Source organism: Hyperolius riggenbachi, chromosome 3, assembly GCF_040937935.1.
Source record: "Hyperolius riggenbachi isolate aHypRig1 chromosome 3, aHypRig1.pri, whole genome shotgun sequence".
NCBI lineage: Eukaryota > Metazoa > Chordata > Amphibia > Anura > Hyperoliidae > Hyperolius > Hyperolius riggenbachi.
The window spans coordinates 67,523,160-67,550,588 of NC_090648.1; the positions used below are offsets into that span (position 1 = coordinate 67,523,160).

At 44.3% G+C, this 27,429-nt stretch overlaps 2 protein-coding genes across 10 annotated transcripts in view; one reads left to right on the forward strand and one right to left on the reverse strand.

The window, feature by feature from the left end:
- The window catches only part of DOCK6 (dedicator of cytokinesis 6), a 248,549-nt gene that overhangs the window by 111,401 nt on the left and 109,719 nt on the right, over window positions 1-27,429 (forward strand). The gene's annotated exons all lie outside the window — the stretch shown is intronic.
- Window positions 4,766-19,962, reverse strand: ANGPTL8 (angiopoietin like 8). The gene is made up of 4 exons (XM_068274317.1): window positions 19,605-19,962; window positions 13,153-13,299; window positions 10,471-10,590; window positions 4,766-5,163 (listed from the first exon to the last, which is right to left on the reverse strand). Exons 1-4 carry the CDS (start codon window positions 19,878-19,880, stop codon window positions 5,140-5,142), a joined length of 567 nt encoding a protein of 188 aa, XP_068130418.1. The 5' UTR covers window positions 19,881-19,962; the 3' UTR covers window positions 4,766-5,139.

The window sequence follows — 27,429 nt, forward strand, 5'->3', positions numbered from 1 at the left end:
CTGATACAAATCCTGCAATAAATCTGCAGTGTGTCTTCTTCCTGCTTTCATGGAGGCAGACATAGGGTTAGCATCCTGTGTTTACAAATTAGCTGCTCTGCTGAGGCAGCCCATATTCCTGAGCTGATACAGCTGAATATATCAAATTACAGATGTGATTATTTACAGATGAGGGGGAATTGGAGAGGCTAAACTCTGTAAATACATACAGGGTGCATTTCTCTGTTTTCTTTTGTCCTGTGCAAGAGTTCAGGTCCACTTTAAAGGTACCACTATCGTGAAAATAGTAAAATGTAAAATATATGTAAATACATACAGATAAGAAGTATGTTTTTTCTAGAGTAAAATGAGCTATAAATTACTTTTCCACTATGTTGCTGTCACTTACAGTAAGCAGTAGAAATCTGACAGAACCGACAGGACTAGCCCATTTCCTTATGGGGGATTCTCGGGATTTTGTTTATTTTCAAAAGCACTTAGTGAACAGCGGTTGCTCCGCCCAACTGCCAAAAAAGCGTACAGCCAGCCGGGAGGCTGGCCAGCATCTTTGTATAAGGGCTCATTCACACTGTGCTGCGCTGTCAGTTCTGACGCAATGCACATAGTGTACGATCTACATGGCAACATGAAAGTCCATAGACTTTCATGTTACCATTCACATTACAGGTGTGCGTTCCCATGCGCTACGATGTAACGCTTCTGGGAACATCTAATCGCACAACGCACACATTCTCCTGATGGGTTGGCTGCCAACGTCTGCGCTCCTAGCGCACCACAACGTGTATTCTGTGCGATAGCCGCACGATGGCAACGCATGCACGAAATCGCGTTCGTGTATGCGCTCTGCAGTGTAAATGAGCCCTTAATCCTTTTCAGGGAATGTCTTCATAAAAAATTAAAGCCTTGCAGAGAATCCCCCATTAAGAGATGGACTAGTCAAAAGCCTGTCAGTTCTGTCAGATTTCTGCTACCTATTGTAAGTGACCGCAACATAGGATAGGAAAGAAGTAATTTTTTGGCTCATTTTGCTCTGGAAGAAATGTACTTCTTATTTGTATGTATTTACATATGTTTTAAATCTTGCTATTTTCGTGATAGTGGTCCTGTAAGTCAGCCCTGTGCTGCAGTATGTACCAGTGACTTGTATATGACCCAGTGTTTGTGCTGATAGAAGGTAGTCACTCCGGTTCCCATGTGTGCTGTGCAAGCTTTGGCATCTTGTTTACGATATATAGCAGTATTGTTTTTTTTGTTAAGGCCACGCCCCCAGAATAGGCAGAAATGACAGGTATGTGGTGTGTGAAAATGTCAGAATTCCTTCTCATTGTCTGTGCGCAGTCTTGCCTGTCCTTCGAGATCTGTGTGCCCCAATTGCCAGATCGTCTAGTGAAAGCGATACACCATACGTAAACATACAAGAGCAGTGTTAAACATTTACACTTCACCGATGGGGAATATAAACAGCGGCGGTTTCCAGAGGGTCCTCAGATTTTTTCCTATGTGACTCTCACCAGGCTGCTGTGTTTATACAGGCGCAAGGCATATACATCAGCATCTTCTGCTTTATATATCCTTGAAGTTAATTGCTCTTTCCTGCGTGTCTCCTGTTTCTGAATTCCCTATGATAGTGGCTTCTCGTGCCAGGTCTGAATATCTGTATATGTGGCCGTGGGTTACTGGTGGGTTAAGTGACACAAATCGTTCATATAGCTTGTGAGGCCCTCCAGGGGGGGGACGGTGAGTGGTGGGAATTGCTGGATATACATTGCTAAGCGAGGCATAATATGATCTGTGAAAATAATGGAAATTAAGGGAGAGATTTCTTAGTTTGAGGCCAGTTTTAAATCGGGCCAAAATAAGGGAGAGATTTCTTCATTTGAGGTAGATTTTACACCTGGCCGTTGCGGTGTGATGCCCTGCCCCTGTCGCACTGCAACGCACAATCATATGACTCTGCGGCAGAGTGCGCCAATAGGGTGAAATGCGTAGCGCCGAGACGCCCCTTGCACAGTGACGTACTCCCTTCTGGAAAGGAAATCCGTCTCTGGGATTCCAAGGTATTCCCATTGTTCCGGGCGTGCGCTGTGCACTGCCAACATATTTACATTTCCTGGGTCACCCATTGACGTGCATTACTTCTGCTGCGTTGCCACGGAAGTCTGACAGTAACGCGCTGTTGACTTGTGGCTGTGGCTCTGATCAGGCACTTCTGGTGTGTCGCGGTAACTTTGCTAGGCCCCATTGCCTTGCATTGCTGCTGCGTTACGGATATCCAATGCAAGTGTAAAAGGCGCCAAAAGGTTACCTGAATTGGAAAGATCCAAGTTAGTTACTTACCTCAGTAGTGGGCCAGAGGCTTCCCAGATCCCCCTACAGGCCACCGTCCACCACACGGTCCCTCCGTACTTATTCAACTCAAACCAATCAAGTAGTACTTTCTGGGCACAAGCACCCGTTATTGAGTGCATCCAAACTAGCCATGGTTGGAATAAGGTGCGCACATGGTCAGTAGAATGAAGAGTTCTACGAGGCATGCTCGGACCTTATTCACACATGCCCAGTCCGGATGTGCTTGTCCATGGCCGGCAAGACTTGAGACTACAATAGGAACCTAAGTCAGTGGCTAACTTTAATAGGAAACGGATTGAGAGCTCCTCTGAGGGACAGTTACTGACATGACTATGAGCTCAATTCACAAACCTGTTCGGTAAAAAATAATTTTACACACGTGCTGTAGTAGTTCGGTTTTGTAAAATCGCCTATTTGCTGCATTATTTTTTGTGGTAATGCTTTGTAAATGTAGCCCAAATTTCACCATGCAAAAGTGCTGCAGAAGATGCTAGTGCTATATACTGTAAATATACCGCAATAAAAATAAACTATCTCAGGTGCATAATGATGCCATGGGGGAAGAATTTGAACAGCTGTCTCTCATAAAATTTACTGATCTTCTCAACAGGAAATGAAGCTGAATGAGCCAGACAGCTATTTTAAATGGGTTCATTGCTGAAAGTACAGACATGTAATACTTAAAGAGGAGCTGCAGTGAACATTTTTACTGTTGGCAAGTGATGTAGCTGCTGCTTGCTGTTTTGGCAGTTGGAAACCGCTGTAAACAGCTATTTCCAACAATGCAGCAAGGTTCACAGACAGGAAACTGCCAAGAGTATGTACTCAGAATTTCTTTGTGGAAGGGGTTTCACCACAATATCAGCCATACAGCGCCCCCTGATGGTCTGTTTGTGAACAGGAATAGATTTCTCATGTAAAAGGGAGTATCATCTACTGATTGGGATAAAGTTCAATTCTTGGTCGGAGTTTCTCTTTAAATATCCTCTTCTGTGCATTGTGGTAACCAACATTACCCAACACACGACGAATGGCTGTGAACAGCTGCATTCTCATGGTGTTAAAGAACACCTGAAATGAGACGTATATAGAGGCTGACATTTATTTCACAAATACACATTGACTGGCTGTCCTGCTGATCCTGTGCCTCTAATACCAGTACTTTTAGCCATAGCTCCAAACCAGCATGCAGATTAGATGTTTGACTGGGTTAGCAGCATGCCTGTTTCAGGTGTGTGATTCAAAGACTACTGATGCATGAAAGATCAGCAGGACAGCCAGGTGACTGGCAGTGGCATACCTACCACAAGGCTGCAGCACTGGGTGTAGCCATGGCTAGGGGTGCCGCTGTGGTGCTCAGTCACTGTGTTCCTCCACCTGGGACCTATTTTTCATAGTCGGGCAACATTCAGGAAAATAGCAGCAGTCGGTGCAGGGGACTGTACTACTTCCTGCACTAGATGTAGCACCCCTCCCCCTTCCTGTCCCGTTGGCAATGTGTTTACTGCTTCACAAGTTGCCTGTCATTAGTAGTCATGTGCACTGGCTGCTGCAATACCAGAGTGCCCTGGACTATTGATTATTTATCCTGATCAGAGTCATTAATCAATAATGCAGGGCAGTCTTCTGTTGCAGAAGCCAGTGATAAAGGTGCTGGCAGCTGACTTCTGTGTGAGCAGAGAACCAAGTTCCAGGCAATTTAGATTAGCTTGATTGCAGGTAATCTTATCTCTTTTCTCAGTTCCCCCTCCCACCCTGTTGTCTTCCCCATGACCCTTTCCTCTTTTTTTCCTGATTTCAGTGGCTTCTTTTAACAGCATGTTCCTGCCATACAGCATTGGTGATGTCTGCAGTCCTGATGAGAGGTCATCCTGCCATTTCTCCTCTCCCACCAGGCTCTCTGTCTTGTGCCTCTACCTCTTTATCCCCCCTCCTCCTATGCATCCCCCTCTTTCGTATGTCCCCCTTTTCTGACTGCCCTCAGAGGAGCTCACAATCTGTTCCTACCATAGTCATAGTCTAATGTCTAATTTATATAGCACTGGCATCTTCTGCAGCACTGCGTAGAGAGTTTTAGAACGGTTAGCTCCGTCCCCATCCTGACGACTCCTTTTCCCCAAAAATCTCCCAAATTTTTTTGCAACATGCTCGGCGCCCCAACCCGTCAACCCTCCCATACAAATAAATGGTTGTTCTGGGGGATTGTTAGTCTGTAAATAATTAGCACTGGGAGTCAAATTCTCTAGGTACGCCATTGGCGACTGGTATTGTTTAAAAGGAAATAAACATTGTAGCCCCCATATCCCTCTCCCTTCAGTTAATCTTTAAAAACATGCCACAGATCTCCCAGTGGCCATTGGCAATGACTACAGTATACAAAGTTAAAGGAGGAAGCAAATTCATTAACAATCTAGTATCACAAAAACAAACTACCTCAGAGATGTGTGTTCCATTATAAGATCTCATATAAATAAGGTTACATATATATACAAATACATAAAGTTATAGGAAAGAATGTACAAGGGGGGGAATATAAAAGTCCATGTCTGTGTTTAGCCCATGGTGAGCTGGATGCATGTTGGTGAGGGTGATCCAGCAATGGTAAAAACGTATAAACAGGCCGAGTCCTCTGTACAGATATCATATATCCAGCATTCTCTGCTCTTCCTGTGCAGCTGTCTGCAGTCTTCACACCAGGAAGCTCCTTCTGTCCATAAAGTGTCTTCCTGTCCAGGCAGAGGAGGAGCTGTCCTTGCACAATGAGCTTGTGTGATTGGACGGGAGGGAGTGTCAGCTGGAACTGATAGCAGAAACCTGGGCAGGAAGACAGAATCTGTATTAATGAGGTGTAGCTGTAACAAGGGGCAGCTTCAGGGCAAAGTAATACACTTAAAGAGACACTGAAGCGAAAAAAAATATATGGTATAGTGAATTGGTTGTGTAGTACGGATAATTACTAGAACATTAGTAGCAAAGAAAATATTCTCATATTTTTATTTTCAGTTATATAGTGTTTTTTTATAACATTGCATCATTCTCTAATTTTTGCAGTTTAAGTACTACTCAGCATTCTAAATGATTTTACAGGGCAGTCTTGTGAACTTTTGAACTGTCCTCTGGAGAGTGAAAGAAAATGCAGTGACTGACAGTTGAGATAACAAGCTTCAGAAGACAGAGCTCTCTGCGACTTTGAAAGTCGTGGAACCCAATTGCTCTTTTGCATAGATAACTGGAGTTTCTTAACAGTTCCTTTACTGGAAACAATACTAGACTTGTGTCTCTGCTCCTTATGTTTTATTTCTTAGCTGTACTACACATACAAATCATTATATCATACTTTTTTTTCCCCCGCTTCAGTGTCTCTTTAAGGTTCCCATACACGGTACAATAAAAATGTTACATTTTCCCGTGATTTGACCAAAAAAATCGAATCGAATGTTTTTTTGTTTTTTTTTTTAAAAAAGAATCTTTATTTCAATCAAGAAAAAAGAATCAATTATCCCATTTTTTTTAACAAAAATCCGATCGGACATGTTGGAAATTTTTTTATATTGGATCTAACGGAATAATCGAACAAAATTATCTAATCGAAGAAAAATGAAAAAATTGTACCATGTATGGGCACCATTAGGGGAACAAATCTTGTGTCTAATCTTTTTTTTTTTTTTTTTTTTTTTTTTTTTTTTTTTTAAGCGCTACAGACAATATGACACTTCAACTAAGCATAAATATTGTGCAAAGCCTGTCCTGCATACTTTAAAGTGTGCCCGACATGACATTATATGATATGAGGAGATAGACATGTGTATGTACAGTGCTAAGTACACAAATAACTGTTTCTGCCTTGAAGAGTTCACATTCAGGTATGCAAGTGACAGTTGCAGTCGGGACCTAGTAGGTATATAGTAACCCTCACTGATAAGGAATTACAGCCATAAACCTCTTCCCTGGAAGAGAACAGCGTCTGAGTGCAAGGGAGAGATTTAAAAAAAGGTCAATAGTTCATACATTTGAAAATATAATGTGTAGCATGAGACTGAAACAGATTTCCATAGTTTTTGTAATGCCTGGTACATACCACGCGATTCCTCATCAGATAGACAAGTCAATCGAATGTTTCTGACAGGTCCGATCTGATTTCCAATCGTTTTCTGATCAATTTGCCAATCGTGATCAGAAAAACGATTGGAAATCAGATTGGACCTGTCGGAAATAATCGACTCGACCCATCCAAATTGAATGGTGTGCACCAGGCATTAGAATGTCCCTCAGAGTCTCCTCATACCACAAAGCATTCCAGAAACTGCGCCTCACAGTGCAGCATGTGTGGCCAGCATTAGAAACGTATGGGAGTGGTTAATACAATTGGAGGCCTGCATCTTCCTGAGATGTGGGTTAAAGGTAAACTGGTTGAGCATTGATGAAATACCATGAAAACTCTAGCAGGGATCTCTTGACATGTGAGTGCGTGTTTGTGTGGCGTTTGTAGTGTCACATGTTAGGAGGGATGCCAGTGATGTAGATCAGCACAGGTGTATTGTGGTCACCTGACACCTGCTCAGATATATGCCTGTAGCAATGCTGAAGTATTTGCCAGCCACTCCCAGAGACTCCCAATATAAGTGAAACGCCAGCCCAGCGCTCTCCACAATGCAGCTGTGCTAAAGGTGGCCTCACGTCATTTTTTTTTTCAAGCCAGTTTAAAGTGGATCTGAACTCTTGCACAGGACAGAAGGCAAACATAGAGAAATGCACCCTGTACGTATTTAGAGAGTTTAGCCTGTCTAATTCCCCCTCATCTGTGTCTAATCACAAGTTGTAATTTGATCTCTCAGCTGAGTCAGCTGGCTGCCTCAGCAGAGCAGCTCATTGATAAATACAGGATGTTAACAATATATCTACTTCCATGAAAGCAGGAAGAAGACACACTGCAGATTTATTGCAGGATTTGTATCAGCTGTAACAAAGAAATGTTTTTCTTTATAGGTTATTATGCTGCTGCTTATCTTTTAGAGTAGAGAGGAAGTTCTGAGTTCAGGTTTGCATTAATCACTTCCAACAAAACCTTATGGAAATGTATTGCCCCTACTGCCCTACAGCAGGGATAGGGCTGCTTTTTTATTTTGTATTTTTCTGACTTTTTCCAATGTTGGCCAACAATAATAATATTAACTATAATAAATCTGTTGAACTCTTCTAACATCAAAACCGGTAATATAAAATGTAATGTAAAACTTAAAGGAACCTGAAGTGAGAGGCATATGGTTGCTGCCATATTTCTTTTTAAACCATACCAGTCACCTGGCAGACCTGCTGATCTCTTTGGCTGCAGTAGTGTCTGAATAACACACCTGAAACAAGCATGCAGCTAATCTAGTCAGACTTCTGTCAGAGTACCTGGTCTGCATGCTTGGTCAGGGTCTATACCAGGCATGGGCAAACTTGGCCCTCCAGCTGTTAAGGAACTACAAATCCCGCAATACATTTGCCTTTATAAGTCATGACTGTGGCTGTCAGACTCCTGCACTGCATTGTGGGACTTGTAGTTCCTCAACAGCTGGAGGGCCAAGTTTGCCCATGCCTGGTCTATACTCAAAAAGATGGGGCAGAGGATCAACAGGACAGCCAGGTAATCTGCATTGTATAAAAGGAAATAAATATGTCAGCCTCCAGATCCCTCTCACTTCAGGTTTGTTTTCATATCACCACCACCTTTCATCTCTGACACAGATATAGGTTTTATGGTATTAGTGCATGGAAAGGGCTAGATTAGAACTTCTTCAAGCTTAGTTGTTTGTTTTTCTCCCTAGTATATTTGCATTCAGTTTATGTTCAGGTAAATTGTCACTAGAGAATACTTTTATTTTACAGAAGTTCTTCTGGAGAAGAGTTTATAGAAAAAAGTTATTAATTTGCAAGTCTCTAGTTGGCTTCGCAAACAAATGATTTCTGCTTCCAATGTAGCCTAAAACAGTATCAGCAAAAGTGAGATGTAATCATGATTAGCCAATCGGAAGCTTACAAATCGGTCACTTGATCAGGTGCTTCTCCATAAAGATCCCTCAAGGTTTACCATGGTAGACTAGAAGAGCAAATGTTGCTCAGGTACCTATACCTTGGGCGCCTTTTTTCCCCCCTTTGAAGCTCCCAAAAAGTAATGCTGGCCCTGAGAGGAAACGTGTTAGGAATCAGCCAATCCATGGTGGCTTCACCTGTCTTGTTACAGAACTTAAAGGGCAATTGTAACAAGAGGGATGTGGAGGCTGCCATATTTATTTCCTTTTACACAATACCAGTTGCCTGGCAGCCCTGTTTAGGCTGCAGTATTGTCTGAATAACACGAGAAACAAGCATGATCTGACAACAATGTCAGAAACACCTGATCTGCTGCATGCTTGTTCAGGGTCTATGGCTAAATGTATTAGAGGCAGAGGATCAGCAGGACAGCCAGGCAACTAGTATTAAAAGGAAATAAATATGGCTGCCTCCATATAACTCTTGCTTCAGTTGTCCTGTAACGTTTTGGTGTCACAACACACAATGCATCTCAGTTTGTTGTTTAGCGACAGACCATTCAGTGTCATTCTCTATTTAGTGGCAAAAGAACCTGCAGTGGCTGTGCGACTGTCAGAACCAGACTATGGCGCAATGGCGGGAGGTGGCTTCCGCTAATGAACTAACTTTTCATTCACCTTCAGATTCCCGGATCTCAATCTAGTTGAGCATCTCTGGGATGTTCAGGAAAAACTAGTCCAATCCATGGAGACCTCTGACATGAAGGAAAAGAGTTTTACTTACCTGGGGCTTCTTGCAGACCCCGGTAGTCTCTAAGGTCCCTCTGTGTCCTTCGGGTCTCGCTGTTGCACCCCTGTAAAGTCCCTGACCTGACTGGGCCACACACTACGGTGCTTGCACATGGCCCATCCGAGCGCCTCTTTCACCACGCTCACATTGCCGAGAGTGTTCTGCTTATGCATAGTTACAAGTCTTTATTAACTGCACATGGGCCGTTGTCCATGACTCAGGTAGTCGGGGACTTTAACTGGAGGGACATTTGAACAATTGAAAGCAAAACTCTGTTTTTCCCCCATCTCAGGTCTACTTTAACAGACTTAAAGGATCACTATCGCGAAAAGTAGTCAGTTAAAATCTGACAGAACCGACAGGTTTTGGGCCAGTCCATCTCCTCATGGGGGATTCTCTGGGTTTTCTTTGTTTTCGTTAGCATTACCTGAACGTCAGTTGCAAAGTCTGACAAAATAGTGTGCAAGTGAGTAGGGAGGCTGGCTGGTATCTTACTATATTGGCAGTTAAACTGCTGTTCAGGAAATGCTGTTGAAAACAAAGAAAACCCGGAGAATCCCCCATGTGGAGATGAACTGGTCCAAAACCTGTCGGTTCTGTCAGATTTTGACTGCCTACTTTTTTTTTTTTGGCGATAGTGTTCCCTTAAAATAAATCAGAGACGAAAGGGAGGAATGGATTTTTACTTACTTGGCGGTTCCTCCAGTCTGCTGTAGGCTGTCAGCTCCCTTATAGTCCTCCGGGCCCCTCTGCTGTGCTCCTGTGAAGTCCTCGATCCATCTGGGTCGTAGACTGTTGTGCATGTGCAGTCCCGGTGGACTGTACCACCCAATCTGCGTAGTTACAGTCTTAACAAACGGCTCAAGGGCAGAACGCTGCCGGCTACAGGAGCATGATGGAGTGGTGTGCGCAGCTGGGACTGTGGAGGGGATTGGGAGGATAGTGAAGGGAGCATACAGGACTACAGGGGGCTGGAGGAAGCCTTAGGTGAGTATAAATCCTTTCCTTGCATCTCTGGCAGACTTTAGGGAATCTGCTACTAATGTCTTGGTGTTGGTTACCAGTGGACACCCTCAGGGGACTTGTAGAGTCCATGACTGGATGGATCAGAGGGGTTTTGGTGGCACAAGGGGATCCTACACAATATTAGACGGGTGATTTTCATGTTTTGACTAAGCGGTGTTTATATTTGTGGCCTGCCTCTGTTTATTCATTTTATATCTTTATATCATTTATATAATTTGAAAATGATGCAGATAATTAGTAATGATGCAGATAATATGTAAATGATGGAGAAATTACGTAAAGAATGCTTACTCTTTTTAAGAAGTTTCTGAGTTTCAATAGTTTTTCTCTCTGCTTTTCCATCTGTTCCTTCTGTCGTTCTACTTCCTCCGTAAGCACTTGGAGGATTAAAGCATGCTGGGTAATTTTGTTCTGGATTTAAATAAAATAGAGCCCTTAGCATAGATCAGAGTAAGCAGTGTTTGCGTTAGCATAGATCAGAGTAAGCAGTGTTTGCGGTAACATACTGTAGATCAGAGTAAGCAGTGTTTGCGGTAGCATAGATCAGAGTAAGCAGTGTTAGCAGTAGCATAGATCACAGTAAGCAGTGTGTGCGGTAGCATAGATCAGAGTAAGCAGTGTTAGCAGTAGCATAGTTCAGAGTAAGCAGTGTTTGCGTTAGCATAGATCAGAGTAAGCAGTGTTAGCAGTAGCATAGATCAGAGTAAGCAGTGTTTGCGGTAGCATAGATCAGAGTAAGCAGTGTTAGCAGTAGCATAGATCAGAGTAAGCAGTGTTTGCGGTAGCATAGATCAGAGTAAGCAGTGTTTGCGGTAGCATAGATCAGAGTAAGCAGTGTTAGCAGTAGCATAGTTTAGAGTAAGCAGTGTTTGCGTTAGCATAGATCAGAGTAAGCAGTGTTAGCAGTAGCATAGATCAGAGTAAGCAGTGTTTGCGGTAGCATAGATCAGAGTAAGCAGTGTTTGCGGTAGCATAGATCAGAGTAAGCAGTGTTTGCGGTAGCATAGATCAGAGTAAGCAGTGTTTGCGGTAGCATAGATCAGAGTAAGCCGTGTTTGCGGTAACATAGATCAGAGTAAGCAGTGTTTGCGGTAACATAGATCACAGTAAGCAGTGTTTGCGTTAGCATAGATCACAGTAAGCAGTGTGTGCGGTAGCATACATCACAGTAAGCAGTGTGTGCGGTAACATAGATTAGAGTAAGCAGTGTGTGCGGTAACATAGATTAGAGTAAGCAGTGTTTGCGGTAGCATAGATCAGAGTAAGCAGTGTTAGCAGTAGCATAGATCAGAGTAAGCAGTGTGTGCAGTAGCATAGATCACAGTAAGCCGTGTGTGCGGTAGCATACATCACAGTAAGCAGTGTGTGCGGTAGCATAGATCAGAGTAAGCAGTGTTTGCGGTAGCATAGCAAAATAAACACCAAAAGAGCCACCTAAATAACATTGCCTAGGATGTAATCAACCACTAACATCAAAAGAGAAAAGCCATCCATATGGCAAACAATATGTAATCAATAACACAATTATCTCAAACTATCATAGAAATATAATCTTTATTAATGGAGAACAATACATATAAAAACAATTAAAAACACCAAGTTCAGCACATGTGGACAATATAATACACTGTAATATGAGTAGTAATACATGAATCTCACAATGATCAATACAAAAATATATATACACCTGGGGTCTAACGGAAAGAATATGGGCCACAAACACTAATGTCCTTAACAAACACACATAGGAAGTGATGACCTACTACAGGTAAATGGTGTAGAAATCTGTAGGTGTAATAAACATGTATGGACAAGGAAGTTGGTGCCCATATTGCATTAGTTTTACGGAGGTGCTGGGCACCAACTTCCTTGTCCATACATGTTTATTACACCTACAGATTTCTACACCATTTACCTGTAGTAGGTCATCACTTCCTATGTGTGTTTGTTAAGGACATTAGTGTTTGTGGCCCAGGTGATTATATCCATATTCTTTCCGTTAGACCCCAGGTGTATATATATTTTTGTATTGATCATTGTGAGATTCATGTATTACTACTCATATTACAGTGTATTATATTGTCCACATGTGCTGAACTTGGTGTTTTTAATTGTTTTTATATGTATTGTTCTCCATTAATAAAGATTATATTTCTATGATAGTTTGAGATAATTGTGTTATTGATTACATATTGTTTGCCATATGGATGGCTTTTCTCTTTTGATGTTTGCGGTAGCATAGATCGGAGTAAGCAGTGTGTGCGGTAGCATAGATCACAGTAAGCAGTGTGTGCGGTAGCATAGATCACAGTAAGCGGTGTGTGCGGTAGCATAGATCAGAGTAAGCAGTGTTTGCTTTAGCATAGATCAGAGTAAGCAGTGTTTGAGCTAGTGTAGATCAGAGTAAGCAGTGTTTGCGGTAACATACTGTAGATCAGAGTAAGCAGTGTTTGCGGTAACATAGATCAGAGTAAGCAGTGTTTGTGTCAGCATAGACCAGAGTAAGCAGTGTTAGCGGTAGCATAGACCAGAGTAAGCAGTGTTTGCGGTAGCATAGATCAGAATAAGCAGTGTTAGCAGTAGCATAGATCAGAGTAAGCAGGGTTTGCAGTAGCATAGATCAGAGTAAGCAGTGTTTGCGTTAGCATAAATCAGTATTTGCATTAGCATAGACCAGAGTAAGCAGTGTTAGCAGTAGCATAGATCAGAGTAAGCAGGGTTTGCGGTAACATAGATCAGAGTAAGCAGTGTTTGATCTAGTGTAGATCAGAGTAAGCAGTGTTTGTGTCAGCATAGACCAGAGTAAGCAGTGTTAGCGGTAGCATAGACCAGAGTAAGCAGTGTTTGCGGTAGCATAGATCAGAGTAAGCAGTGTTTGTGGTAGCATAGATCACAATAATCAGTGTTTGCGGTAACATAGATCACAATAAGCATTGTTTGCGGTAGCTTTTACATGTTGACACCAAGGCTTACCTTTAAAGCTGGCAGAGTCCCTTCCTTCACCTGCACCATTTTTTCTAGCGCATGTGCCCTTTTTTGCAGATCGCTGTACCCCCTCTGGACCTCCCGCAGGCTTTGTTCCGTTCTGTGCGACAGCCTCCGCATTTCCTGCTCTTCTTTCTGTTTAGTATATCATGTAGTTAGAAGAGAGTTGCCGACTTTTTGTCGATAACAGACTACAGCAATAGAGAGAGCTGGAGAAACCCACACATCCAAAGTATACATGCAAAAAGGGCACCCAAAACTTCAGCTAGTAGAATATCTGTAAATGTATCGATATTCTACTATTAACCAGTTCACCCCCAAGGGTTTTTATCCTAACGGACCAGAGCAATTTTCAGTTGTCAGCGCTCCTCCCTTTTATTCCCTAATAACTTTATTACTACTTATCACAAGAAAATGATCTATACCTCGTTTTTTTCGCCACCAATTAGGCTTTCTGTGGATAGTACATTTTGCTAAGAATTTTTTTATTCTAAATGCATTTTAATGAGAAAAACAGAAAAAAAAAAGAAAAAAAATCATTATTTCTCAGTGTTCAGCCTTTATAGTTTTAAAATTAAACATTCTCCTGTGGATAAAACAAACACGTTGTATTTGCCCAGTGGTCCCGATAATTAAACCGTTTAGATTATGTCCCTACCACAATGTATGGCGACAGTATATTATTTTGAAATATAAGTGGTTATTTTTCTGTTTGTTCTGGCCATAATTACAAGCCCCTATGTAATAAATTAAAATTAATTTTCCCCCATAAAATATAGAATAAAAAAAGCTGAGTCCCTAAGGCAACTATTTTTTTTTTTTTTTAAGCTGATTTTTTTTTTTACAAGTGTTTTTTTTGGGGGGGAGGGTTGGAAGTGTAATTTTATTAATGATGTGTATATACTTGAAAATGTATGTATTTTGTAAGTGTAATATACTTTTTGGCCACAAGATGGCGCTGGTGAACACTCATAGGACGTGTTCACTTTTTTTTTTTTTTTTTTTACACACTTTATTAAACTGTTACATTTCCTGTTTATGTGAATGGACGTAGCCGCTGTTCGCGGTCACGTCCATTCACTCCAGGCACTGCGATTGGGTAGAGGACTGTTCAGTCCTCTTCCCCAATCGCCCAGCACGGGATCCCGACGGTAATGGCGGCGGTAGCGGCGGACACACGGCGGTAGCAGCGGCGGGAATGCGCGACGTATTAAAACGTCATGTTGCTGTTAATAGCGGTAAGCATGACGTTTTAATACGTTAGGATGGCGGTAAATGGTTAAGAAGTGTAAAATTTTTGTAAATGATACTGATATTTTACTACAGCTATACCTAACCCTAATCTCACACAGAGACCTACCTCTACCACTGCTTAAAGATAACCTAAAGTCAAAAAAAAAATGAGATGAACTCACCTGGGGCTTCCCTCAGCCCCCTGCAGCCGATCGGTGCCCTCGCAGCTCCGGTCCGATGCTTCTGGACCCGCCGGCGAGCACATCCGGTTTCGCCGTCACCGGCCGACAGGCATGGGAACGCGAGTGATTGTTCGCGTTCCCAGCCTGTATATCGCCCCCTATGCTTCTATTGCGGCCTCCTGGCCACAATAGCAGCATAGGGGGCGATATACAGGCTGGGAGCGCGAAGAATCACTCGCGTTCCCATGCCTGTCGGCCGGTGATGGCCAAACAGGAAGTGCTCGCCGGGGGGTCCTGGGCCATCGGAGCGGAGCTGCGAGGGCACCGATCGGCTGCAGGGGGCTGAGGGAAGCCCCAGGTGAGTTCATCTCATTTTTTTTTTTTTGCCTTTAGGCAAACCACTTGCTTTTTAATTGTTTTTGGGACAATTCCCTAATAAAACTGGGATTTGTTTGGGCAATAAGTATATTGTTTGATTATTATTTGGTGCTATGGATACTTTTTCTTATAGTTTTTGATTTGATTCAATATTTCCATGGCTATACTTATGCTGTTTTGCATTATTTGGCTCAAATTGCCTGGTGTCCTGCACACTATTTGTACTACTTCTGCTCTGTGGAACACAACGGTCCGCCCCAAGTGTAAAAGGGCGCTAAGTGTTGGTTGGGAGCACAATAAAGAGGGGGTAATTGGGGAGGTGGGGGTGGCAGATACACTTCATAAAGTTGAATGACTTTGCAAAAAATAGCTGTCCCCAGACAAAACACACACACACACACACACACACACACACACACACACGTACACACACACACGTACACACACACACGTACACATGTACACACACACATGTACACACACACACACACATGTACACACACACACACATATGTACACACACACACACACACACATATGTACACACACACACACACACACACACACACACACACACACACACACACACACACATGTACACACACACATGTACACACACACACACACATATGTACACACACACACACACATATGTACACACACACACACACACACATATGTACACACACACACACACACACACTACACACACACACACACACACTACACACACACACACACACACACACACACACACACACACACACACACACACGTACACATGTACACACACACACACACGTACACATGTACACACACACACACACACACATGTACACACACACACACACATGTACACACACACACACACACACACACATGTACACACACACACACACACACATATGTACACACACACACACACACATATGTACACACACACACACACACACACATATGTACACACACACACACACATATGTACACACACACACACACACACACACACACACATATGTACACACACACACACACACACACACACACATATGTACACACACACACACACACACACACACACGCACGCACACACGCACGCGCACACACACGCACACACACGCACACACACGCGCACACACACACGCACACACACGCACACACACACACACACACACACACACACACACACACACACACACACACACACACTACACACACACACATATGTGTACACACACACACACACACACACACACCTGATTATGCAAAACCACATACATTTTTAGGTCAGATCATTAATTTCTATTTTAAGTAATGACAACCACATTTGAGTGGAGTTCAGCTACAGTGCCAAAATAAATGTGTTACGTAACGTGGTTGCTGCGAGTCAGATCACAGTATAATTGTAATGTTGGAAGAGACTGCATATGTTACTGGAGACCTTTGTGGTTGTGGGAGAGAATGTCAGTCACCCTGTGATGTTCAAATACTGCAAGAGACAGAGTTCTACAAATCAACCCCCACATTCATCTGCAGAGCCTGGACAATTGTAAACCTTGTGAGGGATTGTGATGGGGCAGGAAAGGGTCAGAACCTCTGCCATGTTGTTATTGCCAGCAAGGTGCTGGTTGGGGAGGATCTGACTCCTTCGGCAGTCATAAGTGTCAGGTGGGACAGGACGTGAGGGGATAGATGCTGCACCAGTCTCGTTATCTGGCATCGACAGGGATCAGCTGATGCCGCATAGAGAAGCTTTCTGGTTGCTTGAGAATCAATGTTAAAAATATACATCTAGCTAATACAGTATTATACACCACTCTATATACATACTCTGTATTAAATGTTAAAGTGCAGTAATTAAAAATATATTACCTTGTGGGAGCCGTGGCACCCAGTCTTTAGGGGATAAATGAAATGAGAATATGGAGGCTGCGATATATTTTTTTTTTAAACAATACCAGTTGCCTGGCAGCCCCGCTGATCTATATGGCTGCAGTAGTGTCTGAATCACACCAGAAACAAGCATGCAGCTAATCTGGTCAGATCTGACAATGTCAGAAACACCTGATCTGCTGCATGCTTGTTTAGGGGCTATGGCTAAAAAGCATTAGAGGCAGAGGATCAGCAGGATGGCCAAGCAAGTGGTATCTATATAATTATGGCAGCCTCCATGTGCCTCTCCCTTCAGTTGTCCTTTAAGCACAGCAGAGCCCACAAACAGCCTAAGAAGTTGGCCTTCACCACTGTGAGTGCTGCTGGGGATTTATGCTGGTTGGTTGGGACTGCTAGTTAGTTGAATTATGGATAACCAAGACTCTACTGTCAGTTGGCTGACAGGCAGTATTGGGGGGGGGGGGGGGGGTCAGGCAGGTGGATCCCCAATGTTGCTTGCTGGGCTGTGTGTCCTCCCTGTAGCCAGCAGCCTTTACTCACCTCCCAGGCTCCAGCGATGAGCCGCAGTGGACCCTCCACTCCGGCCGGCATCCCCGCTCGTACTGCCGCTCAGTTCCGGGTTGCGGCTTCGTGACGTCATCAAGCCAGGACCAGCACTGATGTCAGAGAGAGTGGGGATGCCAGCCAGAGCGGAGGGGAGTGCCGATCGCCGGGGGAGTGGCAAATGACCCTGCCGGCGCACTTTTCTGCAGGGTCCTATGAGTGAGGATTTTTGCATTGCAATGTGGCTGGAGCATTGCACTGCAAAAAGAAAAAAAAATGTAAAACCGGACTAAAGGACAAAATATCAGATTGTCTTGTAATTAACTAATTGCTGTGGAAGCAAACCTAAAAAAGTTTTCTGCCTCCCTCCTGGCTGGACACAGCAAAAACATTTTTACATTGTTTGCACAGCTTAGTACACCTCGTTACATTCTGACAATTTTAGACTGTAATGGCAATCTTAGTGATTAGCTTCCAAGTGAAGTGAAAAGTTTGAGTGGTAACCCTTCAAGTTACTTGGAAATGAGTCATATGTTTTTAACTATTCGTTTTATGTTGCGTTTAATGCTTTAGAACATTGGATAGCTATTGTTAGGACTAGTTCGGGAACTATACGCTCTGCTTCCAGCTCCTTATATCTTAGTAAAGAAACTTCATGCCTCACCTGGATAGAGACAATGATGGGGCATTTTTATCACATTCAGTCCAAGAAAAAGTGGAGCTGAGCTGGATCAAAAATAAAGCAAGATATCCAGATTGAGGATTCTGATTGGTTGCACCGAGCAGCTCTTCCTCCCGTTTTACACCAGATTTGCTCCAGTTCTGTCTTCATTGGTTTTAACAAAAACCTTCCCTTCAGTTTTAAATTGTGTTGAAAGATGAAGGTACTTCTTTCGCCTTTTAGCACAGTCTGTCCCCAATTTCCCCTGACCTCCTGTCAGTGGCGTAGCTAAGGAGCTGGGGGCCCCGATGCAAGTTTTACAATGGGGCCCCCCAAACACTCTATACATAACAATTGATACGGCGCACCAATGGCAACTACAGTGTCAGAGGTGCAAGAAGCGGATGGGGGACAGTTTGTTAATGATTACCACTATTAAAAGTATATATAGAAGTGATTATCATGAGCACAGGAACAATAGAGAGCAAATACTGCAGTTGAGGAGGGGCCCTTCAGGGCCCCTCTGGCCCAAGGGCCCCGATGCGGTCGCTACCTCTGCACCCCCTATTGCTACGCCCCTGCCTCCTGTCCTAACAGGAACTGAGAAAACCATCGCGACTGGAACAAAGGCAACAACACAGAGAACTTTTTTGTGTGGAGAGAAGTTTAGCTGCACACTCAACTGAAAATTACTTGGCCAAACAGCTATTGTTACAAATGTCTCCAGATTTAGGATTATTGTAATTGCAATAAAGCTATATCATACTTAGTTGGTTGATGGAATGGCATAGTGGCTGCCTCTTTTACCTTACAGACCAGGTACAAATTGGCCAAGAGTTTAATTGATTTTATATATTTCACTGTGTTCACATGGGCTTCATCTGGGCAACCTGGTTCTCATCTCCTGCAGCACTGCAGGAGATGACATCTCTAAAACATACTAGTAGACAGTAGACTATGAAAAACTATAACTGGTAGGAATTCAATCGTGAGCTCCTCTGAGGAAAGTCAGTAACATGACTATGTACTCTGTAATGTTCTGCAAAAGATGCCAGTGCTGTATACATACATAATAATAGCAATATGGTAGGACATTAGACTATGACTATAGTAGGATTAGATGGTGAGCTCCCCTGAGGATAGTCAGTAACATCACTATGTACTCTATAAAGTGCTGCGGGAGATGTCAGTGCTATATAAATACATAATAATAATATGGTAGGGCATCAATCTATAACTTTGGTAGGGATAAAATTGTGAGCTCCTCTGAGGACTGTCAGTGACATGACTGTGTACTAGTGCTGCAGAAGATGTCGGTGCTATATAAATATGTATAATAATATGATAGGACATTAGAATATGACTATGGTGGGATTATATTATGAGCTCCTCTTAGGACAGTCATTGACATGACTATGTACTCTGTAAAGTGCTGCAGAGGATGTCAGGGCTTTATAAATGCATAAAATTAACATCAATAATAGTTTACTTGAGTACATTGACATCTAATTGGCTGCCGCGATGACTGATAGAAATGTATTGTACTTTACCTGGAACTTCTCGGCCTCTACAGTGAGCCTGTTTTTCTCTTGATTGGCTCTGGAAACCTCCGCTTGCAGCCTCCCGAGGGTCTGCTCTTGCCTGGCTTGCCTACCCACAATCCTTTGCAGTTTGGCATTGTTGTTGCTGTAAGTGTCTTTCACTGCCTGGCTTAGCTGGAGTGTCCCATAGACCAGCACATTGAACTCGTCCTGCTTGGCAAACTTGGCATGGTCGCTCCCTTGGGAGAAGGGCAGCAGTAAAGCAAGCAGCAGAAGCAGCAGCATGATGTACAGTGACTGGAGGACTGAGCAGTCACACACAGCAGATGTCCCGTTTAAAGGGACGTGTGACAGGGGAGTGCATGCCTGGAGGCCCTGGATTATGTAAGATGTATTGCATATTTCAACAGATGCTGCAAGAGGAAGAGGAGGTGGAATCAGCAGCCTGTGCCTCCTAACCAGTATTAGCTGCACACAAGTGTGTCTCCCTTTATGGGAAAGGAGAAATGCATTGCGGGCTGTGAGCTACGTGCCTGATTTAAAGAGAAATTTTAACCAAAGACTGAACTTCATCCCAATCAGTAGCTTATACCCCCTTTTCTCAAATAGTTAATGGGGGGAAGGGGGGTCTATATGGCTAATATTGGGGTGAACTCCTCCCACAGTGTGATGTCATGACCAAGGTCATGACAGTTTGCTGTCTGTGAACCTCACTGCATTGTGGGAAATAAGAGCTGATTCCAACTGCCGAGCAACCATCTCCAACTGTGTATATGTATAATCTATATTTTAAAAAAAAAAAACGTTTAGCCTATCGCATTGTTAGACGTGTGGTTATAGATAATGGCAGTTGGTGCCGTCTGTTTTATTTTCATGTCTGCCAGCAGTAAAGATGATGACGCGCAGGCTCATTGTGGATCAAACAATAGAAACAAATTACATAGCGAATATCAATCGTTTCTGGATCTCTCTTCTATGTTTTAACGTCTCACTTTGCACTTTATTGATTTATTTCTTCCCCTTTTCGCCAAGGTTTATACCTAGGTTGATTTTTTTAACATGCATTTAATACAAAGTCAATTAATTGATGTTGATTATACATGAAAAAGTTTTGCAAAAACCTTGTAGTTTCTGCTAAATAAAAAATGTGGTTGCTATAACAGTTCATAGATTCTAAGTGACTGATGTCTGCCTGCTCAGTCCCGGACAGTCAGAAACATGCCCCCAAGTTGCAAGAAATAATTGCCCTGTGAGCTCCTGCCCCCGCTTCTTGCTCACAGCCCATCATAGTCAAACATGTACACAGACTGGGAGAAGCAGCAGGCACAATACATTTTTTTTAACAAAGTTTTACAAAAGTGTTGTTTGTTTGTTTTTTCTGTGTGTGAAAAACTAATTTAAATTGTCATTCTATGCTAACTGAAGGATGCAATGTACTTTCTGTATTTATTGGTGACCTCAATAAAGCTTTTTTGTTGAACAAAAAAAAAAAATGTATGTAAGAAAATCTGAGCCTGAACTGACTGAGCCTTGATGTTCCAGGTTCAGACTCCTAATTTGCATCATTTAGTAATGCAAAATCTTTAATGCAGTCAGACTTCAGTACAATATATCTGTATTAAACTTAATAAATGGAAACAAACAATGAGCAAGGATACAAATCTGTGCAGCTTTACCATCTTTTCTGCCAAACCCTGCAGAAAACTCTGTCAGATCCCAAAGTTTATAGGACGTCTCCTCCCACACTGTACACCATTCATAAATGCTCCGCCCACACTGTACACCATTCATAAATGCTCCGCCCACGCCGTGCACTATGCATAAATGTTCCGCCCACACCGTGCACCATTCATAAATGCTCCGCCCACACTGTACACCATGCATAAATGTTCCGCCCACGCTGTACACCATGCATAAATGTTCCGCCCACACCGTGCACCATGCATAAATGTTCTGCCCACGCTGTACACCATGCATAAATGTTCCGCCCACGCTGTACACCATGCATAAATGTTCCACCCGCACCGTGCACCATGCATAAATGTCCCGCCCACACCGTGCGCCATGCATAAATGTTCCGCCCACGCCGTGCACCATGCATAAATGTTCCACCCACACCGTGCACCATGCATAAATGTCCCGCCCACACCGGGCACCATGCATAAATGTCCCGCCCACACCGTGCACCATGCATAAATGTTCCGCCCACACCGTGCACCATGCATAAATGTTCCGCCCACACCGTGCACCATGCATAAATGTCCCGCCCACACCGTGCACCATGCATAAATGTCCCGCCCACACCGTGCACCATGCATAAATGTTCCGCCCACGCTGTACACCATGCATAAATGTTCCGCCAACACCGTGCACCATGCATAAATGTTCCGCCCACACTGTGCACCATGCGTAAATGTTCCGCCCACACCGTGCACCATGCGTAAATGTTCCGCCCACACCGTGCACCATGCATAAATGTCCCGCCCACACCGTGCACCATGCATAAATGTTCCGCCCACGCTGTACACCATGCATAAATGTTCCGCCAACACCGTGCACCATGCATAAATGTTCCGCCCACACTGTGCACCATGCGTAAATGTTCCGCCCACACCGTGCACCATGCGTAAATGTTCCGCCCACACCGTGCACCATGCGTAAATGTTCCGCCCACACCGTGCACCATGCGTAAATGTTCCGCCCACACCGTGCACCATGCATAAATGTTCCGCCCACGCTGTACACCATGCATAAATGTTCCGCCCACACTGTACACCATGCATAAATGTTCCGCCCACACCATGCACCATGCATAAATGTTCCGCCTACACCATGCACCATGCATAAATGTTCCGCCCACACCGTGCACCATGCATAAATGTTCCGCCCACACCGTGCACCATGCATAAATGTCCCGCCCACACCGTGCACCGTGCATAAATGTCCCGCCCACACCGGGCACCATGCATAAATGTTTTTTTGAATTGCGAACATGCATTTAATACAAAGTCAATTAATTGATGTTGATTATACATGAAAAAGTTTTGCAAAAACCTTGTAGTTTCTGCTAAATAAAAAATGTGGTTGCTATAACAGTTCATAGATTCTAAGTGACTGATGTCTGCCTGCTCAGTCCCGGACAGTCAGAAACATGCCCCCAAGTCGCAAGAAATAATTGCCCTGTGAGCTCCTGCCCCCGCTTCTTGCTCACAGCCCATCATAGTCAAACATGTACACAGACTGGGAGAAGCAGCAGGCACAATACATTTTTTTTAACAAAGTTTTACAAAAGTGTTGTTTGTTTTGTTTTTTCTGTGTGTGAAAAACTAATTTAAATTGTCATTCTATGCTAACTGAAGGATGCAATGTACTTTCTGTATTTATTGGTGACCTCAATAAAGCTTTTTTGTTGAACAAAAAAAAAAAAATGTATGTAAGAAAATCTGAGCCTGAACTGACAGAGCCTTGATGTTCCAGGTTCAGACTCCTAATTTGCATCATTTAGTAATGCAAAATCTTTAATGCAGTCAGACTTCAGTACAATATATCTGTATTAAACTTAATAAATGGAAACAAACAATGAGCAAGGATACAAATCTGTGCAGCTTTACCATCTTTTCTGCCAAACCCTGCAGAAAACTCTGTCAGATCCCAAAGTTTATAGGACGTCTCCTCCCACACTGTACACCATTCATAAATGCTCCGCCCACACTGTACACCATTCATAAATGCTCCGCCCACGCCGTGCACTATGCATAAATGTTCCGCCCACACCGTGCACCATTCATAAATGCTCCGCCCACACTGTACACCATGCATAAATGTTCCGCCCACGCTGTACACCATGCATAAATGTTCCGCCCACACCGTGCACCATGCATAAATGTTCTGCCCACGCTGTACACCATGCATAAATGTTCCGCCCACGCTGTACACCATGCATAAATGTTCCACCCACACCGTGCACCATGCATAAATGTCCCGCCTACACCGTGCACCATGCATAAATGTTCCGCCCACGCTGTACAGCATGCATAAATGTTCCGCCCACACCGTGCGCCATGCATAAATGTTCCGCCCACGCCGTGCACCATGCATAAATGTTCCACCCACACCGTGCACCATGCATAAATGTCCCGCCCACACCGGGCACCATGCATAAATGTCCCGCCCACACCGTGCACCATGCATAAATGTTCCGCCCACACCGTGCACCATGCATAAATGTTCCGCCCACACCGTGCACCATGCATAAATGTCCCGCCCACACCGTGCACCATGCATAAATGTCCCGCCCACGCCGTGCACTATGCATAAATGTTCCGCCCACACTGTACACCATGCATAAATGTTCCGCCCACGCTGTACACCATGCATAAATGTTCCGCCCACACCGTGCACCATGCATAAATGTTCTGCCCACGCTGTACACCATGCATAAATGTTCCGCCCACGCTGTACACCATGCATAAATGTTCCACCCACACCGTGCACCATGCATAAATGTCCCGCCTACACCGTGCACCATGCATAAATGTTCCGCCCACGCTGTACAGCATGCATAAATGTTCCGCCCACACCGTGCGCCATGCATAAATGTTCCGCCCACGCCGTGCACCATGCATAAATGTTCCACCCACACCGTGCACCATGCATAAATGTCCCGCCCACACCGGGCACCATGCATAAATGTCCCGCCCACACCGTGCACCATGCATAAATGTTCCGCCCACACCGTGCACCATGCATAAATGTTCCGCCCACACCGTGCACCATGCATAAATGTCCCGCCCACACCGTGCACCATGCATAAATGTCCCGCCCACACCGTGCACCATGCATAAATGTTCCGCCCACGCTGTACACCATGCATAAATGTTCCGCCAACACCGTGCACCATGCATAAATGTTCCGCCCACACTGTGCACCATGCGTAAATGTTCCGCCCACACCGTGCACCATGCGTAAATGTTCCGCCCACACCGTGCACCATGCATAAATGTCCCGCCCACACCGTGCACCATGCATAAATGTCCCGCCCACACCGTGCACCATGCATAAATGTTCCGCCCACGCTGTACACCATGCATAAATGTTCCGCCAACACCGTGCACCATGCATAAATGTTCCGCCCACACTGTGCACCATGCGTAAATGTTCCGCCCACACCGTGCACCATGCGTAAATGTTCCGCCCACACCGTGCACCATGCGTAAATGTTCCGCCCACACCGTGCACCATGCGTAAATGTTCCGCCCACACCGTGCACCATGCATAAATGTTCCGCCCACGCTGTACACCATGCATAAATGTTCCGCCCACACTGTACACCATGCATAAATGTTCCGCCCACACCATGCACCATGCATAAATGTTCCGCCTACACCATGCACCATGCATAAATGTTCCGCCCACACCGTGCACCATGCATAAATGTCCCGCCCACACCGTGCACCATGCATAAATGTCCCGCCCACACCGTGCACCGTGCATAAATGTCCCGCCCACACCGGGCACCATGCATAAATGTTTTTTTGAATTGCGATTTCCAGAGCGCTTTAATGAATAAATACATTGTATTCAATCATTTCCGGGTACAAGAGTTCACTTCCTGCCTGACGTCAAGAAGTGTCAAAATGAATCGCTTAGCAAAAGTGCTTACAGAAGCGATTTTCTAAGCGCAAATCGCTTTTAAAATCGCTCAGCACTTGTTATTGTGCTAGCGATTTATAATGTGAACAGGGCCTAAGGGCATGCTTAAAGAAAATCTGTAATGAAAAAAACCTCCCCTGGGGGGTTCTCACCTCGGGTGGGAGAAGCCTCTGGATCCTATTGAGGCTTCCTCATCCTCCTCGGCCCCATGGTGGCGGCGAAAATCCTCCCGGAGCGGCAGCGATGTAAATATTTACCTTTTGGCTCCAGCGCAGGCGCAGTATCCGCTCTTCCCCCGGAGATAGGCGGAAATATCAGCAGTAGAGCGGACCCGACGGAGATCGGCTATTTCCGCCTATCTCCGTCAGAAGAGCCGCAACAGCGCCCCCGCTGGAGCCTGGAAAGGTAAATATTGAACAGGCTGTCGGGTCTGTCGGGCCGCTGTTTGGAGGGCTGCAACGAGACCCCCGTAGGACAGAGGAGGACGGGGGAAGCCTCATTAGGATCCGGAGGCTTCTCCCTCCCGAGGTGAGTACCCCCCAGGGGACGTTTTTCTTGTTACAGTGTCTCTTTAAGGGGCCACCCTGCAGTGTTTGGAAGTCTTGCCCAAGAACTTCTTACTGAATAGGTACTCACCCTAACCAGGATTCAAACCCTGGTCTCCCATGTCACAGGCAGAGCCCTTAACCAGTACACTATCCAGCTAGATCTCTCCCGTGGCAGTCAGCTGACACAGCTGAGGGATCATATTACAGTTGTCACAGAGGGGGAATTAGGTTAAACTCTAACCAGGGCCGGTTTAAGCAACAAGGGGGCCCCAGGGCAAAATAAGCCTGGGGGGGGGCCCCATTCAAATACCCCGGAACAAAAATCGGCATTAAGGGACCTTTTTTGCAGCTGGTACAGTCAGGGTGACCCCAATCGGTTGGAGCTCCACATTCTGGCTATCCCAGCCTGCATGGGGGACAAGGGGTTAAAAAGTTTCAGGAGGGGGGACCCCACATAATTTAAAAAAATTCCCACACTCTAAACATAAATAAAAAAAATGGGAAAACAGGAACAAATGCCAGGGATCTTCATACAGCCATATTGCGGCTGTATAGCGATCCCTGGCCAAAGCGCTGCGGCTGCGTATGGACCCCCTGGAAACACTGTCAGGAAATGTATTGCTCTTTCTTTTGATACATGTAAAATTACACTACCGTTGGGTACTAAAAGTGACATTTACCGCATTTAAATGTATACTTTTTCCTTCGAAACTTTAAAATCGATTTTCTCAAAAGCTGTAAGGTATTTTTGAAAAATTGTTTTTTCCCAATGATCTCCTTAATATATACTGCAAATTTAGAGTTTCTAGCATTTAAGGTGGATTTGCTATTAACCGTTAAAGTCCGCGGGTATTTAAATGTGTATTTTCTTTCCTTTGAAACTCTAAAAATCGATTTTCTCAAAAACTATAAGGTCGTTTTGAAAATTTTTTTTCCTCTTGTAGCCACTGGGGGCCCCTACAGGCTCAGGGGCCCTGGGGCAATTGCCTCCTTTGCCTCTATGGTAGCGCCGGCCCTGACTCTAACCACATACATTTCTGTGCATTTCTAGGTTTTCCTTCTGTCTTGTGCAAGAGTTCGGGTACAATTTAAATGAGCACTGCGCCACGTGTCTTTTTACATTTTTCTTGGAGTGCTACTTTAATTTCCCTTTGCCCATTCTAGATTACTTTCATTTTTACCTCCTCTCTAGCCGCCTGTTAGGCCACTTCTTCAGTTCAGTCACCTCTTGCTCTTGTCTGCTGTCCTCGCTCAGTAAACACAGGTGACCTCGCCCTGAGGTTACAGAAAGGTGATGCTGTCTGCTCTTCTCCCATTGGCTGGATCGGCTATGCCCACCACACAGCGTCAGTCCCTCTGTCTCTCTGATCGGCTGCCAGGCAGGGAATTGGTCACGTTACCGGGAGACTGGCAGCCTGCCATGTTTGCCTTCAGTAAATATGTTTGAAATAGATTTTTGTTTAATAATTTACAAAGTCAATTATGTCAAAGAGATCATTAAAGTTTTAAAGATAAATGTCGGCTGTCATTTTGCTTTATTATAACAGGCGGTTTTTGCAAAGATTTATAGTGAGGTAGAGAAGTATTTGATTAAGCTTGTTTGCCCTCTGACCAAGAAATGACCAGTCTGTGAT